Source organism: Polypterus senegalus, chromosome 3 (genome assembly GCF_016835505.1).
Source record: "Polypterus senegalus isolate Bchr_013 chromosome 3, ASM1683550v1, whole genome shotgun sequence".
Lineage (NCBI taxonomy): Eukaryota > Metazoa > Chordata > Cladistia > Polypteriformes > Polypteridae > Polypterus > Polypterus senegalus.
Genome location: NC_053156.1, coordinates 93,160,755 through 93,179,008, shown reverse-complemented (window position 1 = coordinate 93,179,008; position 18,254 = coordinate 93,160,755). Strand labels below are relative to the sequence as shown.

The 18,254-nt window shown below is 38.1% G+C and overlaps 1 protein-coding gene across 1 annotated transcript in view; it reads left to right on the top strand.

Moving 5' to 3' along the window:
* Positions 1-9,146, top strand: part of LOC120525379 (amine sulfotransferase-like) — a 104,123-nt gene extending 94,977 nt beyond the window's left edge. The window contains exons 6-7 of the mRNA XM_039747615.1: positions 734-914; positions 7,787-9,146. Of these exons, the coding sequence (XP_039603549.1) occupies positions 734-914; positions 7,787-7,899 (294 nt within the window). The 3' untranslated portion in view covers positions 7,900-9,146. The remainder of the gene's footprint in view (positions 1-733; positions 915-7,786) is intronic.
* The last annotated feature ends 9,108 nt before the right edge of the window (positions 9,147-18,254 follow it).

The following is an 18,254-nucleotide window of genomic DNA, read 5'->3' as shown; positions in this document are numbered from 1 at the left end:
GTAATTTATTATTAGTAGAAGTATTGTGACATTCTATGTATACTGTATGTGTCTCAGGAATGCACTTTTTCTCCTCATGGAAAATATTTATCAAATATGGTATTACTTGAATATTCCTAAAAATAAATATTCTTCTGTAGCAATTACTTAATTATTTAGTTTTTGGGTATTATCATGCTCATTACTCAAAGTAGATCAATACCCTTTAATTACTTATTTTTCTTTTGTCAAAAATAAACATTAGCTTAAATGTATATTTCACAATTTTTGTGGCTCAACTTTAGTTGATAAATATATTTTTATTAATAATATTCAATGTCAGGAAAGTATTCTAGCAGTTACATATAAAGGTTTTATATCCATTTTCTCTCCAGAGGCGATGTCAAAAGGGCTTGTGGTCTTAAATATCAAGGTCTACTGACTGTGTTAGCCCATTTAATAATTTATAAAATATTTCAGCATACATATAGTTTCATGGTGATAAATTTAAAAAGCTAATAATTGTTTTATTTTAGAACATTTTTTAAATAAAACACAAAAACCCAATGTTACTAATTTCGTAATTTAAACTTATAGACACCAGCCTAGGCATGACTTCGAATACTAGTCCTCAGACTTCTCTAATTTAATATGTTTAGTTTTGATAGTTTGTGCTCTGTATTGATCTATGATCAGAGATTTATATGATTATGAATGTATTTGGATGCTCATTATTCAATATTTCACATTGTAGGATTTAAGATCATCAGTGAAAAAAATTTGCACATTTTTGGACAGGAAATTGAGTGATGAGGAAATTGATAATGTTGAAGAGCACAGCCAATTCCACATAATGAAAAACAATTCTTGTGCTAATTATCGGGACGTCTGCCCAGAAATATTTGACCATGACAAAGGATCATTTATGAGGAAAGGTATTGTATTGAGGACGATATATTTCCTTGTCACATTTCTTTCTAAATGTTATGACAGATTTGTCTATTATTTTTCTTCTCTACTGTATTGTTTTACTATTTCTTTCGATAATTCTCTTGGGAATTCAGAAAAGCTAATCCTTTAACTTGTGTGCTTTGGGGAAATTACCACTTTGTTACTGAGTAATGAATATATTAATATAATGCTGAATTTTTATATTAAGCTGTTGTGGCACAGATTTTATTCACATTCAGTAATTCATGCCTCACCTCTCATTTTGTCTTCCAATTTCTGTTTGAACTTCTTCAGGCAACGTCAAAAAATGGACACTGTATACACAATTGAGGTCTTGTTGAATGTAATTGCCTCACTGTTGTTTCAAGCTCCAGTCACTGAAAAGAGAATTTAAGATCTATTTCCTTTATTTCTCTTCTAGATCTTAAGATTCTTGATCTTTTGAAACACAGGAGATGTTTTGATGATAACAGGCCATTTAGCCCAGCACAGCATGCCATTTTGAACTTATGTAGCATTTACAAAATAAGTTCAGATATTTAGTCTCCAAAATGATGTGCTTAGTACATTGCTTGGTAACTTGTTCCAATACTTTGTAATATTTATGCAAAGGCCACCCTTCATCTGATTCCATCTGTGTAGTTATGCTCATGTTGACGAATGAATTTTAAAGGATATTTTTGTAAAACAATGGTTCACAGTCACTCTTTTTGTCTCCTGCAAACACATATATTATATAATACTAAGGAGTTGAAGTTAACAAACATACTCTGGGTGATTACACAAAAAGAGAACAGAATTGCAGATTAACAGAAATCTAAAACAGACCCTGCTGCTTCTCTAGGTCTGTCTAAATGGCTAACAGACCTTGATCTTGCTAAGAACATGTATAGTTTATAATAATAACCAAAATGTGGAAAAACACCAAAGGGATAAGACAGATACGCAGTAAGTAATCATACAAAGTACAATGCCAAAAATATTGTTTAAGCCATGCACTAAAACCAAAAAGTTGCCAAAATCAAAATGTTGCCAAAACTAAACATTGCAAAGTCTTACACCAACTTGGAATTCTTGCCTCTAACTCATTCTGCAAGGATTCTTCTAGAGTATTTGTTTCGACATCCAGAGCTTATGCACCTCCATCTTTTATAGACAGTGTAAGATGACACACACCATCACATAACCTCAGTGTCATATGATGAACAGCAGGTAAACCACACGGATACAACATGGCTATGGAAAAATGTAACCAAGGGTGGCATAATCATGTCTGAATTATTAAAAAGTGAAAGAAATACACATACAAACGCCAAAAATTAACCTATACTCTCAAAACCAAGACTCATCACAGACCCTTCTCCTTCCACTCGTTGAATGTTCTCCAAGGTCTCCTACTGACTCTGCACTCAATTAGTATCTGGAATAAAACTCACTCAAAGATGGTGAGATCGTGTGAACAACAACCAGACAGCAACTAAGTGCAGGATTTAAATACAGAAAGCTAGAACTTGAAAAAAATAGCACTATTTACTGTACCACCAAGCCACTTTATGTAAATAATTTATGTAAGTAAATTAAAATCAAGAATGGTCTCCCCTAGACTTTCTCCTATAATTAGATATGGGTATGGATATTTGAAGAGAAAACTGCAAGACATAATATTTTTATATTATGTACATTAAAGGACCATCAACAACAAATCAAATCAAATTAATAATACATTGAACAATTATTATAAAAGTAAAGTGGAATAAATCGGACTCTGCAGCTGCATGAATAAAAGGTAAAGTACCACTTATGGTTAGTGGAAATAGCCCAAAAGTTGATAGAAATCTACATTTTGTACCTAATAATGGTATGCAAAATTTGGTTGACCTAAGTGAAAGCATTCTCAAGTTATTGTGTTTACATACACTCACACACACACACACACATAGACAGACATAATTCCAAAAATGGTGTTTTTGGACTCAGGGAGATCTAAAATGTTGAGATTCATCAAAATCTTGAAATTGAATTTTTGGAGGATTCCTCGTATACTTTGTATAGGAGAAAGTAAAAAAGCAACAGTGACAGCATTTATTTCTTCTGCATCCCAATTCTAACAGAGAATCAAACTCTTATCTTACACTCCTACAAAGTATTCCCAAATAGGAAAATTATTTTGAAATGCCAAGTACAGAAGTTGAGTGGGGCAATCTTCCAGGCCATCAGAATAGAGCCAAAGGGTTTTTCTTCAAACATCAATATTAAACATAAGAAAAATAGCCAATTTGTTTAACCAAGTTTAGATCTCAGATCTGTTAAAAGCTATACCATTGCCAGTTAATATTGTTAAATATGATTTTACAGACACTAATAAGATTGATTTTGTGTGTTAAGATAAAATCATCATGTGGTTTAAAGAGCTTGTCCTACTTTTACAGTCCAGAGCACCATTTTACACAAATGACACCCATGCTGCTCTGTGATGCTTCTGGGAGAATACACAACATCACTGAGAGCGTCAAAATGACAATTGTCATGCCTAGAAAGAACCAGGTGGTAGGTGGGAATGTATTAGAAATGTATTCAAAAAAGCCAAATTTCTAAAACAAATATCTATGGTATCTGTCACCTCAGCCCAAACAGAAACCAAAATTTATTGTGAACAGCCAAAACCCTAAGATCAGTTCATTAAAAGTCAAAAAAAGAAATGCACTCACTAAAGCAATGTCACATAAAGCAGCTTCTAGTTATACGATATGTCAGATTTGCTGACACCAATTGCTCATCTTGTTGCCAGACCACATCAGTATATGAGATTGAAAATTGCTGGCCATGTCCAATTTAGTGGCTGTGGGTTGACTTTCCAGCAGAGCCATGCTTGCTCATTTTCTGACAGTCAATAGCATACTGCCTGACAGAGCCGATGTTGTACGTAGGGTTAATAGGCATGACAAGCTCAGTCACAATCTCCATTCTGTCTTGGTGCATAAATGTATCCAACATGAAACAGATGAGCTTCTCTTCTGTTTGTGAGGTCCAAAATACCTCTGTTCCTTATTCCTGGATGCTGAATTATATGCGGGGCGGCACGGTGGCGCAGTGGTAGCGCTGCTGCCTCGCAGTTAGGAGACCCGGGTTCGCTTCCCGGGTCCTCCCTGCGTGGAGTTTGCATGTTCTCCCCGTGTCTGTGTGGGTTTCCTCCGGGCGGTCCGGTTTCCTCCCACAATCCAAAGACATGCAGGTTAGGTGTATTGGCGATTCTAAATTGGCCCTAGTGTGTGCTTGGTGTGTTTGTGTGTGTCCTGCGGTGGGTTGGCACCCTGCCCAGGATTGGTTCCTGCCTTGTGCCCTGTGTTGGCTGGGATTGGCTCCAGCAGACCCCCGTGACCCTGTATTCGGATTCAGCGGGTTAGAAAATGGATGGATGGATGAATTATATGCATTGTACTTCCGAAATCGCTGGGTATGTCACACTAGGCAGCTGTTTTCAAAGGAGTGTTGCCAGCAGTAGCCTCAGGTATGACTGAAAATTGCTGGAAGCGTTGTGTAATTTGCCATAGACTTAACTCTCAGATCTCAATTGTAATCTCAGTTGGCCAAGATGTGCATTGTGCTCACCTTCACCACAATGACTTGCAGGTCACAACTTCTGTGAACACACCACTTAAAAACGAGCTACCAAAATATAGCAACAAAGCTATAAAACGGAAGAACCCAGGAAGACAAAGTGGCATCAGAAAAGAAACAAAACTAATTTAACAATTGAAAAAAAGATGGAAAGAAGGTACAAATATTGGATTTGGTTATTAAAACCTTTGAATTGGCGTAAAACCTTTATGTATAACACCATAGAGATTAAAAAAAAAAAATTACTCAAATGCTAATGACAACAGACTACTCAGAAAGATTTCTCTGTATATCTCACTTTATGTCTTATATGAATACAAACAGTGACCTGTACTGGAAATTCAGTTGTAGTTCTAAATTTCTACATAGCTCATAGTAATCTAGTTAATACTTCATCTTCTTAGGCATGCCAATAAGTGATAGTAACTTTCTAGAAATGAGATACCTCATTTTTTTGCGGCAATTATTTCTATTTGGGATTGTTTATTAATTTAAAAGTTATATTTATTAAGACCTTGAGGTATTTTGTTGATGAGTTTTTTTCTTGTGGTCATTGACATTTTGTTTGTTGGTTTGCATGAGCACCACCATATTTAGTTATAGAAATGACTCTATTGCTAGTCATAACCTGTCATGTTATCACACTGCCCCCATAGATGATCGCAACATGAATAACCTGGTATCTGAACTTGTCATTAAGGAAATGCTCTCTCAAGTTAAAAACTATTATGCTTAAACGAAATAAGTTACTGTCAAGTTCTGAGATGAACTTGACAAGATTCCAGAAGAAAGGTGGGGGCCAACTAGGCCAACCTGTTTAATGTGCAGAAAAAAAATGGTTTTAAACAAAAGAAATACAAGCAATCACCTTGGAAAACACATTCCGGAAACAGCTAAAGTAAGGTCAGGTTTTGGAGAGCTCCAAACTAGTTGTTGCTCTGGACCCAAAAGCAACGCACCTTTCAGGGATGCATGATTTTTTTAACTGTTTGGGGCTGCAAGGGGCGGGGCTTCTCTGTCTTAATTGTACTCATTGGATGTTTTCTCTGTACTATGAGAGAAATAAAAAGAGACAACACTGTCAGCAGCAGTTCCTGTCTCATCCAAGTGGGTTATCGTATACCTCAGATGTGCCTGGAAAGTAATCCTCTGATGCACTTTTGCATTTGGCTCTTATTTTGCATTCTTCCCACATAACAATAACAGCTTGTAAATAGCGCCCATTGCCAGTATCTGCAGTTTCACTTCATTTCATTTTCTAAACTGCTTTGTCTTGAGTAGGTCTTTGGTTTAACTTTTCATAAACAAGCAGGGGAAGCAGATGCAGAAAACAGGTGGTTTAGGAAAAATGTGAAATGGGTGGCTGGCAGGATACTAGACTTAGTTAATGTTCAGCAGCATCTGACAAGAAGGGGTTAATCCAATTTTCTTGCTAAATATTTTCATTCCAGAAAGATAAAATGTTTGTCTCAGACATTTACCATGAAATTCACAGGTACAGCACATATGTGAACAATGTGGATCAACAATGCAGAGAAAGTCTTCAGATTAGTTTCCCACTTCAAGATGTAGTATAATCCAGGGGACTTTATTTAGTTGGCGTATGATAGAAAATTGTTGGGTAACATATGCTTTTCCATTGAATTTCAGTTGTGGACTTCATTTACATGATGTTAGCGAGTCGGAGGCAGTTGGCAGTGTGATCCCAAGTAGCGGATCACCTAATGTGACATAGCTGTGGACTCGCTCCAACTAGTCTGTGATTTTTGTTTTTAGTTGTAGGGATGGGCTCTGTGTGAATAAGAGCTAACAATCAATGAATGCTCATCCATAAGTACAATTCATGTAATGCAGCAATGAGGAATAAGGAATATGGGGGCTTTCGACCTCACAAACAGAAGTGAAGCTCATCCGCCTGTCTTATCTTGCATGTTTTATGTACCAAAACAGAATGGAGAAATGAAAAAAAAGGACATGTCTGTTGCTAAATTTGCCATGCCTATTAACCCTTCATACAGAACTGGTATGCTATTGGCTATCAGAAAAATGGCCGAGCACAACCGTGCTGGAAGGTTGGCATGTAATCGCTGAATGTAAAATGGCAAGACTTTCATCTGTTTAAACTGATATGGTCCAACTATGAGATTGGCAACTGCGGTCAATAAATCTGAAATACCTCACAACTAGAGGTTACTTAATGTGACACTGGCCTTAGGGAAGAATTTGTATTCAAGACACAAAGAACAGTAGTGATCCCATTTACCACCAGATGCAGCCATGTGTATCCTTTTTATTACCCTTTCTTCACCCTTAAGGGAGAAACCTTACTAGTAAATTAATGTACAACATTTGAGATAAAATTGGTTACATTTTTTATTTTTCCAGTTGGAGCACAGGCAGGTGAGGTGACTTGCTAATGGTTACACAGTGCAGATATCGGTATTTGAACCCACAACCCAAGAGTTTGTACTCCAAAGTCCAATGCCTTAACCACAACGCCAACACTACCCGTCTAAGTAGCACTGTCATGTGTACATAGCACTACAAAATTCCATAGAAAAAACTGAAACTCTGTCACACCAATCACATGTCTAGTGAAATCTGAGGCTCCTGCAGTTTTTCAAAACAATAAAGATGCAGTAGCATATTTGTTTGGACGACCAGTACTCCATATTTGGCCCTGTGTAATCTCAGTTTCCCACTGATGGCTCTCTATTCCTTAGACCTGCTTTTTATTTAATGAAACAATGATGCTGTTTTTCCATACAAAATACAAGCATTTAGAAATAAGCTTTAAAAGCAATGATGGTAGCACATAGACACCTATAGTAACACAGGTTAAAAGTCTGGGTGCCATCCTTGATAGTACTCTGTCTTTTCAGTCCCACATCAATAACATCTCCCAGTCTGAATATTTCCACATGCGTGGAACTAGATTTTTAATTTTTTTTATGTAAGTAGACCCTTTTAAATGTGTACCATAAATATGTGGAATAATAATATGTGTACCATACCTGTAACTATATTAGCATATGAATATTAGAATCATTTTGACAAGAAGAGACTCCTCAACCCAACAATCCTATTTACATTATATTCCACAAAATAACACATTGAGTTGAATGTTGAAGGTTTCAAAAGACCTACTGGCATCTACACTACTTTGTATTTTTTTCTATGAATCTGTGATCAGTAATCTATATTAATAAGATGACTTTATCGCATTTTATCTTTTTAGGAATTGTGGGCGACTGGAAGAAACATCTGACAGTGGAACAGAATCAGAAATTTGATGAAGTGTTTCAGGAAAAAATGCGGGATGTCAATATAAAGTTCATATGGAGCAACTGAATAAAGGAAGCACTTTCCATCAGCCTCCTCCTTGCACAATTTATTTGAGCTTCACATTAAATTGTGAAACCCTAGTTAACATTCACCATTTGCTCATCGTAGCAGCAAATAAACTATTCTTTAGTATCTACAGCCTTTAAAGTTAAACCTTCCTTTCATATTGTGCCTTTCATGGTGAATACTATAGCCGAGACTTTTAATTACATAGGTGGTACAAAGCTATTTAAAAGAATAGTAAAGTCGTGCACCTGTAATGTTGGTAGATTAGGTGTCATGTTAAGAGTTAAAAGAGAGATACTGGCAAGGGTTTTAGTTTGATATTTTCAATTTCTTTATACCAACATTCATAAGACAAAATATACAATTGCGCTGACCGAATGATCAGTGATCAGGGTTATGAGTAAAATCAGATTAAAAATATCATATTTTTCTCTAAACAAATACTTCCTTTTTATTTTCCCCTTTACAATGATCTCTACATTTTTACCTAAAAATAAAGCAATACCTTTACCCATTATTTCTATTATTGTATGTAAATGTAGTGATTATTTAATATTGTAATTAAATGTAATCGTGAGCATTTTGTAGTATTCAGAATGTCAAAATATTCCATTAATTCTAAAATCTGCATGGTTATGGAAAAAGCATTATTAATTACGAACAGAAATGAAATGTTTGAAACATATGTTGTTCAATGAATTATAGCAGCATTAAAAGTCTAAAAATTTATATTGTATATTTTGCCAAGAAAATGCTTGAAGTGGCTTGTTTTATTGTGCAACTATATTTTTGAAACTGAAAAGCAGAACCCCAAATAAACAAAGAGGAAAATCACACTTTCAGAATTTAAGCACTTAATCACACTTGCTGTCTTAAATATTGGTACAACATTGCCAAAATAGGCCAAATGTATGTTGTATTCACTTTGTTTAGTAATGCTTGTGCTTATTTAGTTGTCAACGAATATTCTGTATGACCGTTTCTAAAAATGGCTATGAATACCAAATAAACGTAGGAATTGCTAAGAAAGGCTCACATTGCAAGTCCTGTGAATATGAAACAATAATATGAATACGCTAGAAAAGACCACAGATGAGTGACAGGTACTGTGTGCTGTATTTTGCTATGTAGAATTCGTTTATGCACTAAATTCATTTGAAATACCAGCATATCTACAGGATTTTTTAGTTTTTCCTTTCATTGCTATTTAGGATATAAACCTTTAAATAAAGATGAGACCTTTTTGACTTGCACTTGTATATTGTTTTTTTTTCATAATGCCTACAACCTTTAGTCTCATCTGACCTGATGTACAGTCTGGATACTACTCTGTCTGTATCCCCAAGATGATTCATAAATACTGACAGCACAAAACCTATGGGACATGAGACGTGTTAAAAGAAGACGGTGAGTAAATTATTGGAAGCATTTGTGAATTTTAAGGACAACGAAATGTTTTGACAAAAATAAACCATGCAGCCTAATATATTTTATCAGTTATTCTTTACCAAACCTATACCAAATTATGTTGAAATGCAAAAGTTTACAATGTCAACTGCCTTACTAGGCAATTTATTCTATGCATTTGCCATTCTTACATTTACCATTCACTTGTCGTCCATAACTGGTGTGATGATTATTCTTCTTCAAAAGAATGCTACACAATACAAAACAAAGTTTTGGGGACCGTCCCCATATATTGTCGTCCAGACAATTAAAGAAAAGAATGATTCAAAGTCTCAAAACAAAAACAATGAACAGTTTTCTTGAGTCAAAATGGCGAATTTATACAGGAAAGGATTATGGGACAGGAAATGGTTGGCAAGAAGTGACGTTGAAAACAGGAACCGGAAACAACGTCATCATGATGGGACGGAAATTAGGTGGATTGATGGAGCCTGAAGTGACGTCGTCGCGGCCAATTTGGAATCTGGATGTGGAGGAATTATTTTTCTTCAAGTTTTCTGTTGAGCAAAAGAGATTCAGGTAAGTACCACGTGACAACCCTCTATCTCGCTATGTTTCACTCACCTTTAGGCTCTTTGACTGCCTCCTAATCGCACATGTGTGACACTGGAAAGGGAAGGGTGATCGCCTGGATTGCAGCAACTACAGGGGGATAACACTGCTCTCGGTGCTGGGTAAGGTCCTTGCTAGGGTTGTCCTCAATAGGATCTGTGATCACTTGCTCACCTACCAGCGACCAGAACAGTCTGGTTTTATGCCTAAGAAGTCTACCATCGACCGCATCCTGGCACTGAGGGTTCTCATAGAGTGCAAACGCGAATATTGGCAGAGTTTCTTTGCAGCCTTTGTCGATTTTCGCAAAGCGTTCGACTCAGTTGATCGAGCTGCCTTGTGGGACACCCCCTCGGGGTTGCTGGATATCATGGCTGGCCTGTACACTGGTACTGTGAGTGCTGTGCAGAGTGGAAGCGGGACCTCTGTGCTTTTCCCAGTTGATTCTGGGGTTCGTCTGAGGTGTGTTCTTGCTCCTACTCTGTTCAATGCTTGTATGGACTGGGTGTTGGGCAAGGACATGGGGTCCAGCGGTTGTTGGGCATCTATTCGTGAAGAAAGATTCATGGATCTTAACTTTGCTAACGATGCTGTGATCTTCACGGAATCAATGGAGGCTCTGATCGGGGCACTCAAGAGACTGAGTGAGGAGTCTGAGTGTCTGGGCTTGCGAGTGTCCTGGATAAAAAACAAGATCCAGGCCTTTAATGACCTCTTGGGCGCAGCCTACAGCCACAGCGGAGAGAGTGTTGACCTTGTTTAGAGGTTTACTTACCTTGGTGTAACATTCATGTCTCTGGTGACTCTTCCTATGAAGTCAGTAGATGCATTGGGAGAGCATGGGGGGTCATGAGGTCGCTGGAAAGGGGTGTGCGGTGCTCCCGATATCCATGCAAAAGGACGAAGGTCCAAATCTTTAGAATCCTGGTGCTTCCTGTTTTGCTATATGGTTGTGAGACATGGATGTTATCCAATGACCTGAGATGAAGACTGGATTCCTTTGGTACTGTGTCTCTTGTGTGTTGAATGAGCAGTTGCTCATGAAGGCCCAAATGAGGCACATTACCTGCATTGTGAGGGAGCATCAATTATGGCACTACGGCCATGTGGCGCGTTTCCCTGATGGTGATCCGGCTCATAAGATCCTCATTGTTAGGGACCCATGTGGCTGGACCAGGCCAAGGGGTCGCCCACGTAACACCTGGCTGCAGCAGATGGAGGGTTATTTCCAGAGGGTGGGACTGGACCGCATGTCTGCCTAAGGGGTTGCCAACCGGGATCCCGAGTTGCTTTGCCATGTAGTGGGTGCGGCAACACACTGTACCAGTGCATGCTCCCCAACTTGACTTGACTTGATTTACCATTCATTGCCTGAATTACTTTTTCCTAGCCTTTGAGTAAATTATACGCTTAACCATCTTTGAGGAATCCAGAATAAGATTTTATCATTGCAGTTGGTGTATCATGTTCATGCAGACTCCCTGTATGACCATGTTTATATTTCTGGTGTGGTAGATAGGGGGCACTCTCACTCCCTTGAACCCCTGTCCACGACTCCAGACACCAGGGAAAAGTCCAAGATTCGACTTTATTTAATCTCCACAGTGCACAAAGCACCCGCTCCTCCACAATACTCCTATACTAATCACTAATCACAATAATAAATCACAAATACAATCCTTCAGCTCCCAGACACGTTGCCACCCTTCCAACCAGCTCAGCTCTCCGTCTGGGAGCTTCCACGGTCCTTTTATATCTCCTGACCCGGAAGTGTTCTCCATCCCCAGTCCATGTGACTCTCAATCACTTCCAGGTCAGGTACAATTTCTTTTGTTCATCCCGGAAGCCCGTCGCTCTTCCTATGACGAACTTCCGGGTCATAGGGCACGAAGAAGTCTTCGGTCCTCCCTGCAGCTCCCTCTTGCGGCCCCTGAGGTATCCAGCAGGGTCTTGTATAAAAACTCCATGTCCCATGACTCCCCGCTGGTCTTCGGAGCACCTCCGTACTGCAGGGAGGGCTCCATCTGGCGGCCTGAGGGTATTGGCCAGGATGATAAGCCGGCCACATGTCACACTGGGGTTGAGGGGGATTGTTTCCTCATCTGCGCCATGTAGGAAACTTGTGCCTTCAAGATGTGCTAGACAGGTTAATTGGTGACTGGTTTTGTATTAATGAGTGAATCCTGTAACACACTGGCACCCTACAAAGGTTAAAATAAGACTCTACAGTGCCCCTGGCCATCAGCACAACACACACAGAGTAATAAATCAAATGCAATATATCAGACATCAGTCATAATTATATAAGCCAGTATTAAGGGCAAACAAACTGCCACAGAACAGACAACTAAAACCTGTAAAACAAGTTTTAAATTCCTAATGAAGGCCCATAGGAGTATAATAGTATTAAGTCTTGCTATTCTTTCCAAAATGCGCACAATCTACAAAATTGTCAAAGTACAAAATGAGTTTACTTTTATAAAAATTAGGGGGCTCTGCCCCCTGCTCGCCAACCCCCAGAAGGTTTCTGGTTTAAATCCTGTTAGTGTCAGAAGGGATTCTACTCCGTTGGGCCCTTGAGCATAGCCCTTAACATGCAACTGCTCCAGAAATGCTATACAATAGCTGAAAGTACACTTTGACCCTAAGGGGTATGCGATAACTACATTTCACTGTAGCTGTACAATTAGAATATCATTGAATCCTTATCATTATTGTCATTACAATGACGCCATGCCTTTTTCATCCAAGGGCAGCTCAATATTTGTGTGGAGAGTTAACCGGGTCTATTTTTCAGGCCATTCTGTTTTTCCTTAATTACTCCAATGACATCAGTTCTTCTTCTCCCTGTTCATGGTTTCCCGCTGCTATGTAGTGTAGATGTTTTATAGGCATGATTTTTATGGCTGAAAGTGGCGTTTTTAAGTGGGTTTGTTAAGGGTGGATGTATTTGTGTGTGTACTGTGATGAACTGGTCTCCTGTCCTGCGTTGGGTTCTTATTGGAACCTAACATAAACTCTTTATATTTGTGTAACAGGCAAGTGGCTTCATCAAGCAGATGAATGGAAAAGTACAGAAAACAAAGTATACAATGCATGAGAGAAAGTAAATGAATTGGTAGTGCATTTTCTATGTATTTTGCACATTGCATCACACTTTTAAATACACCTCTTTCAGTAAGCAAAGAAAATTTCATTTGAGGTCAAAGCAAACTATTTAAGTTGTTGTAATCTCTAGTACACTGACCTCAGGACCAACAGTTGGCTTTTACTTGTGCAAGTAGATATCGCCACAAAGTATATAGACACAGGAGAGTGTTTCCCGTATGTTGGAACACGACAAGAATTATGTGTTAGCCCCTGGCTTCCATGTCACCTCTCAGTAGTGAATGCTTAGACAATAGGATTAAATTTATTTTCAATATACATAACAGGAGAAACAATTCAATCAAGATTACAATTCACAAACTGGCAGTTGTTATTGTGCTTGAATATGTTTTGAGAATTTTTCTGCTTTACTTGAGTATAAAATGTTCTGTATGCTTTTACTTTAGTACATTTTCAAGTGTCTACTTTTACTCTTATATACTTAATGCTTCTTACTGCAATTTTAAACCATAAAACAAAAAGGCTATCTAAACACATATGATGCTTACCTCTGTCAGTTATCGAGAATACAGGCTCCCCTTGCTTTAGGAAAATTCTCATACAGCAAGAATCTGAGACAAATTTTAAATATGTGCTGCTGGCACTATGCTACACAGTTATTCCAAATACACCTCGCTGCAGTTCGCAGAAGAATGTGTGGCTGGACATTTGGGGACAGGCTGGATTCAATCTCAATTATTTACACAGTGGATACTGCCATGATGTTTAGACACCATCCTTGTGGCGGCCTGCCTTACCGGCTGAGTCTAATCTGCAGCCTGTGGTTCACTCAACTTGCAATGTGTGTTGCTCACATATCTTCTCTTGGACATCCTGGCTACAAAACTGATTATGAACTACTTGGAAAAGCCAAAGTTAAACTGATCAGGCCATCCTTTGTATATGAAACTTGATGTGATAAAGTCTATATTCAATTAATTTATTAACATTTTTTTAAATTAGGGCAATGCCTTATTAGGTTTTTTTGATGACAAAAGGCATGTCCCATTAATACTGCAATACTGGAGCACCGCAGGGAACTGACCTGTCTCTCTTCCTGTTTATCCTCTACACAATAGTCTTCCAGTACAATATCAGCACTTGCCACCTACAGAAATTTTCAGAAGACTCCTCCAACGTACAGTAGGCTGCATTAATGATGAAATTGGAGTACAAGAAAGTTGTGGAGGTGCAGGGTGAACCAATGGCAAATTAAAACAAGACAAAAGAGTCATTGTTTAGTTGGGAAGACGTGAAAGTGGTGCAGAACTTATCTCCATAGGCAGTAACATGGACGCATTCTCTCAGTTATTTCAATGACTGGATAACACATTTTAGTTTTAATTATAATGTGCTTATTTTTTTTCTGTTACTCATTCACTCCCCTTGACTTTTCCACTCCGTCTGATCGTATCAGGTGAAAACTTCCCAGCATTAAAATAGCATCTGAAATAAGAAGTTTAAGCTGGTTTCCCACAATAAACAAATGTCACAGTACCAGAACTTGCTGTGTGACTCACTATGACATGTAAACGTTTACTCAGCTTATTTAAAAGTGATGAAACATCCCACTTTTATGAAGAAAGGCCAATTCTGAGTACTGCCCACCTTACTTTTATCCTATTCTTTACCATTTTTAGATGAGCAGCTCCAGTAATAAAGTGCAACAAGAAGGGGTATTCACAGTTCTACCTGCTCAGAACTGTGAATAAGAGTTCTGAACTGAGGTAAGAATATCCAATAGATGAGCTATTACTGGGCAGGACTCCTGACCAATGAATGAGGAGAGGAAAGTGGGCCTTCATTTCAAAAAGATGTTCCCGGTTTCAACACATTCCACTTTTGTTCACGAGAGGGTTTCCAAAGAAAAATAGTATACAGATATTTAATCATATTTTAACAAAATTACATGTGTTTAGGATGTTGTGAGCATCAGACTGGATATCTAGGGTCAGGACCAGCCCTACCCTTTAGACAATCTAGGCAGTTGCCTAGGGTATCAAAAAGCTTGGGAGGCATCTTTTATTTGACCATCACAGGCCTAATATAGAAATTAGAGTCCTAGTTTTCATAGTTCATGTCATTTTATTTATCTGAATTGGGATATTTCAAGTAATGTGAGTTGTGTGCTGCATTATATATGATGTTATCAGCAGTGTAGTATTTTACTGCCACTAACCTGTGTCTGCATTTTGAGAAAGTAAAAACGAAAATAAAAATAGGAGGGAAAATAATTATTGGGCAGCTTTGTAAAAAAATAAATGATCTTTGGTGGGCAAGATTGAGTTTTGTTTTTTCTTGGAACTTGTTTGTACAGAGTCAGTTAGTGTTTTGAACCTGGTTTGTTTAATTACCCTTAAAGTAAACTCTGATGCTGTGGTTAAAATCTTTGAACCGATCTAATCGGTTAGTCTGATCTGAACAAGACATGTTTACCTTTAACCAACAAGTTTTAAAGTTAACTTCAGTATTATAAAGCAGGACTGCATGCATAAAGGCACAATATTTGACGTTCTTTAGTAACAGTTTAACACTTTGGTTTAGCTTTAAAATTTAAATGACCACAAATTTCTTTCTTCTGTTACACTGGGGATTTTTGACTCTTTTTTAAAATTATGAAGTGCGGATGACTTTTTCTTCTAAAAGGACATTTTTTAAATATTTTACTAACAGTAAAGCTGATTGGTTAAACGTAATCGGCTGTCAGAGATCATTAACTTTTATAAAAGTCTAGTAACAGTATGAGATTAGATGATCATCTCAGTTAGGTTGTTTTTAATGAAGGGTGCTTGGGTCATCATAGCTGGGGCAATAAGTTAGAAGACAGGAGTTCTAAATCACATTTGTTGACTAAAAATGTATGAAGTAATAGTAAAAGGAAACAACAGGAGGAATATACAGTATCTACCTGCTTTTCCCTTTATGCAACATAATTACCCAAAGTTGTAACAACTGCAACATTTGAAGCTTTCATTAATAGAGTATCCATGTAATAAAAAGGCATTAAAAAGTCACAGCCTCTGGCTCTTCATTGCAGAACAATGTTTAACCTCATTGTCTCACTGCTCCATTGCCATGGAATCAGTCCCCAGTCTGATCATTGTCTCTGTGCAGGTTGCATGTCTTTCCCAAGTTTGTGATGATTTTTCCTAATTTTGCTGGGTTTGGGTTAGTGAGCTTGGGGATGAACTGATGTCCCATCCAAGGCTGGTATCTGTTTTGACCACATGATACTGAGGTACCATTCAGGTTTGTGCAACTTATGATAAATAGTGAGTTACAAATAATTTGAGTAAATAAATGTTCGCTGTGTGTGTTTCATGGTCAGTGGTACAGTGGTGCAATGGCTAATGCCTCTGCACACATCAAAACTTTGCACTTTGCACAGCTTCTCCCAGTGCAACTGTTTTCTTCGAGTTCTCTTATTTAAAATACAAATACAAAATTAAGGTTCCCATCCCAAAAGTTTGTGAGTACCAGCAGGTCACCATGTCACATGTGCTTGATGGACAGTAGATGTCGCAGCTGTTCTTCTTCCTGTCATGTAATTGGATTTTGCACTTTCCTTCATGCTCAGCAGATGTTGCTGCACTTCTCAATCAGTTTGCCTATACAGAGAGTATTAATAACTACATTTTTACTTCACCAGTGTGTCTCATATCATACGCTTTTGATTATGGCCAAGTTTAAGGTTCTTACCCCAGCGGTTTGTGAGTGGTATTGATTGATGAAATTCATCCAAGCATGTTTGCAGCAAATATACTTTCTTTTTGCTAGAGGCCTTATTTGCCAAATATTTAATGTAAATTCATAGTGTGACCAGCTTAGAAAAACATTTCTTTTTGCATCACCCCATAATGCTTTGTGAGGCCGCTGTGACATCACAGAGCTGTTGCAGCCATACGCAGAAATTTTATGCATACTTATTTTAAGATTGTTGCTGAGCTGCTTAGGACACATGTAATGTCACAACCTAAGCTGTACTCCTTCCTTCCGTCCTGCACACTTTGGGAAAAAAAACCCCAAACACTTGCAGTGTTTTCATTTGAGAGGTACATTAGCTTATTATAATTAGAATGCTATAAGTGTTCAATTGAGGAGTACATTAGCTGATGATAATGAAAATAATATAATTGATGCCACAGATATATAATAATGAATTCTGTGCACTGGTAGCACAGTACCACATTGCTAATATGCATGCATAATTAGCCATGTGCTTGACCAATGTTCCAAAACTAGCCTTAAAAAATCCCTCTCCTCCATGAGAAAAAAAAAAACACACACACAAACTCCACATGGTTCGCTCATCACCTTGTGACAGATAGAAATAACCCTTAGTATTTTATATGTGTGCCTGTTGCAGATAGGTAATGGAATAATTAAAAAATATTTGCTATTTCTTGTTCTATGTGTATCTTCAGCTCCTTTACTCTGTATTCATATGTCTGTGAATGTCTCTTCATCGGTTCTCACTCTCTCAAGTATGTTCTCATAAAGCCTGCTTCTCAGTTGCCACCGTCATTTTCCTTTCTGACCTCCTGTTTGGTTTAATTCTTGCTATCTTTGAATGCGATGACCTTAACATGCTTTGTATGCCTTGTGACAGATTAGGGCTTTCTCGCAGACACCGATAAAAAGTCCAATTATTATTTATTATAATAATAATGTGCACAAAGCACGCTCCTCTCCACAATCTATATATATAATTCACTAAGGCAAGACAACCATGGAAAGCATGCCGGAAGGGGCGTGCATTCACTGAGCCACCGACAAGTAAGACACCTATGGCGCATGCAGGAATGAGCCACGCCCACCAACTCACCTCCGAGCCGCGTTGACTGTTCATAGAGGCAAGTTTCTCGTGGAGGTGAATCGCCATATGCAGCGTGTAAAATGGTTTGCGAGGGGTATCCCATGGGATCCTTAAAACAATCCTTTCCAACTGAGGTTAAAACTCAATGAAGTAAGCAGTCTTTAAAAACCGAGTTTTTGGTTACGACGCATGACCACGTGCACCATAGCAAACTGTTTTACACGCTACATACAGCAATTCGCATCTGCGACAAACATGCGTCTTCTTCACTCACAGACAATTATATGTTGCTCTCTCCAGAGTTCCATCTTTTCATTCACTTTCCTGAAACTCTCCCTTTTTAGACATCTGTGTCTTTCCAGAAGTGTTTAAC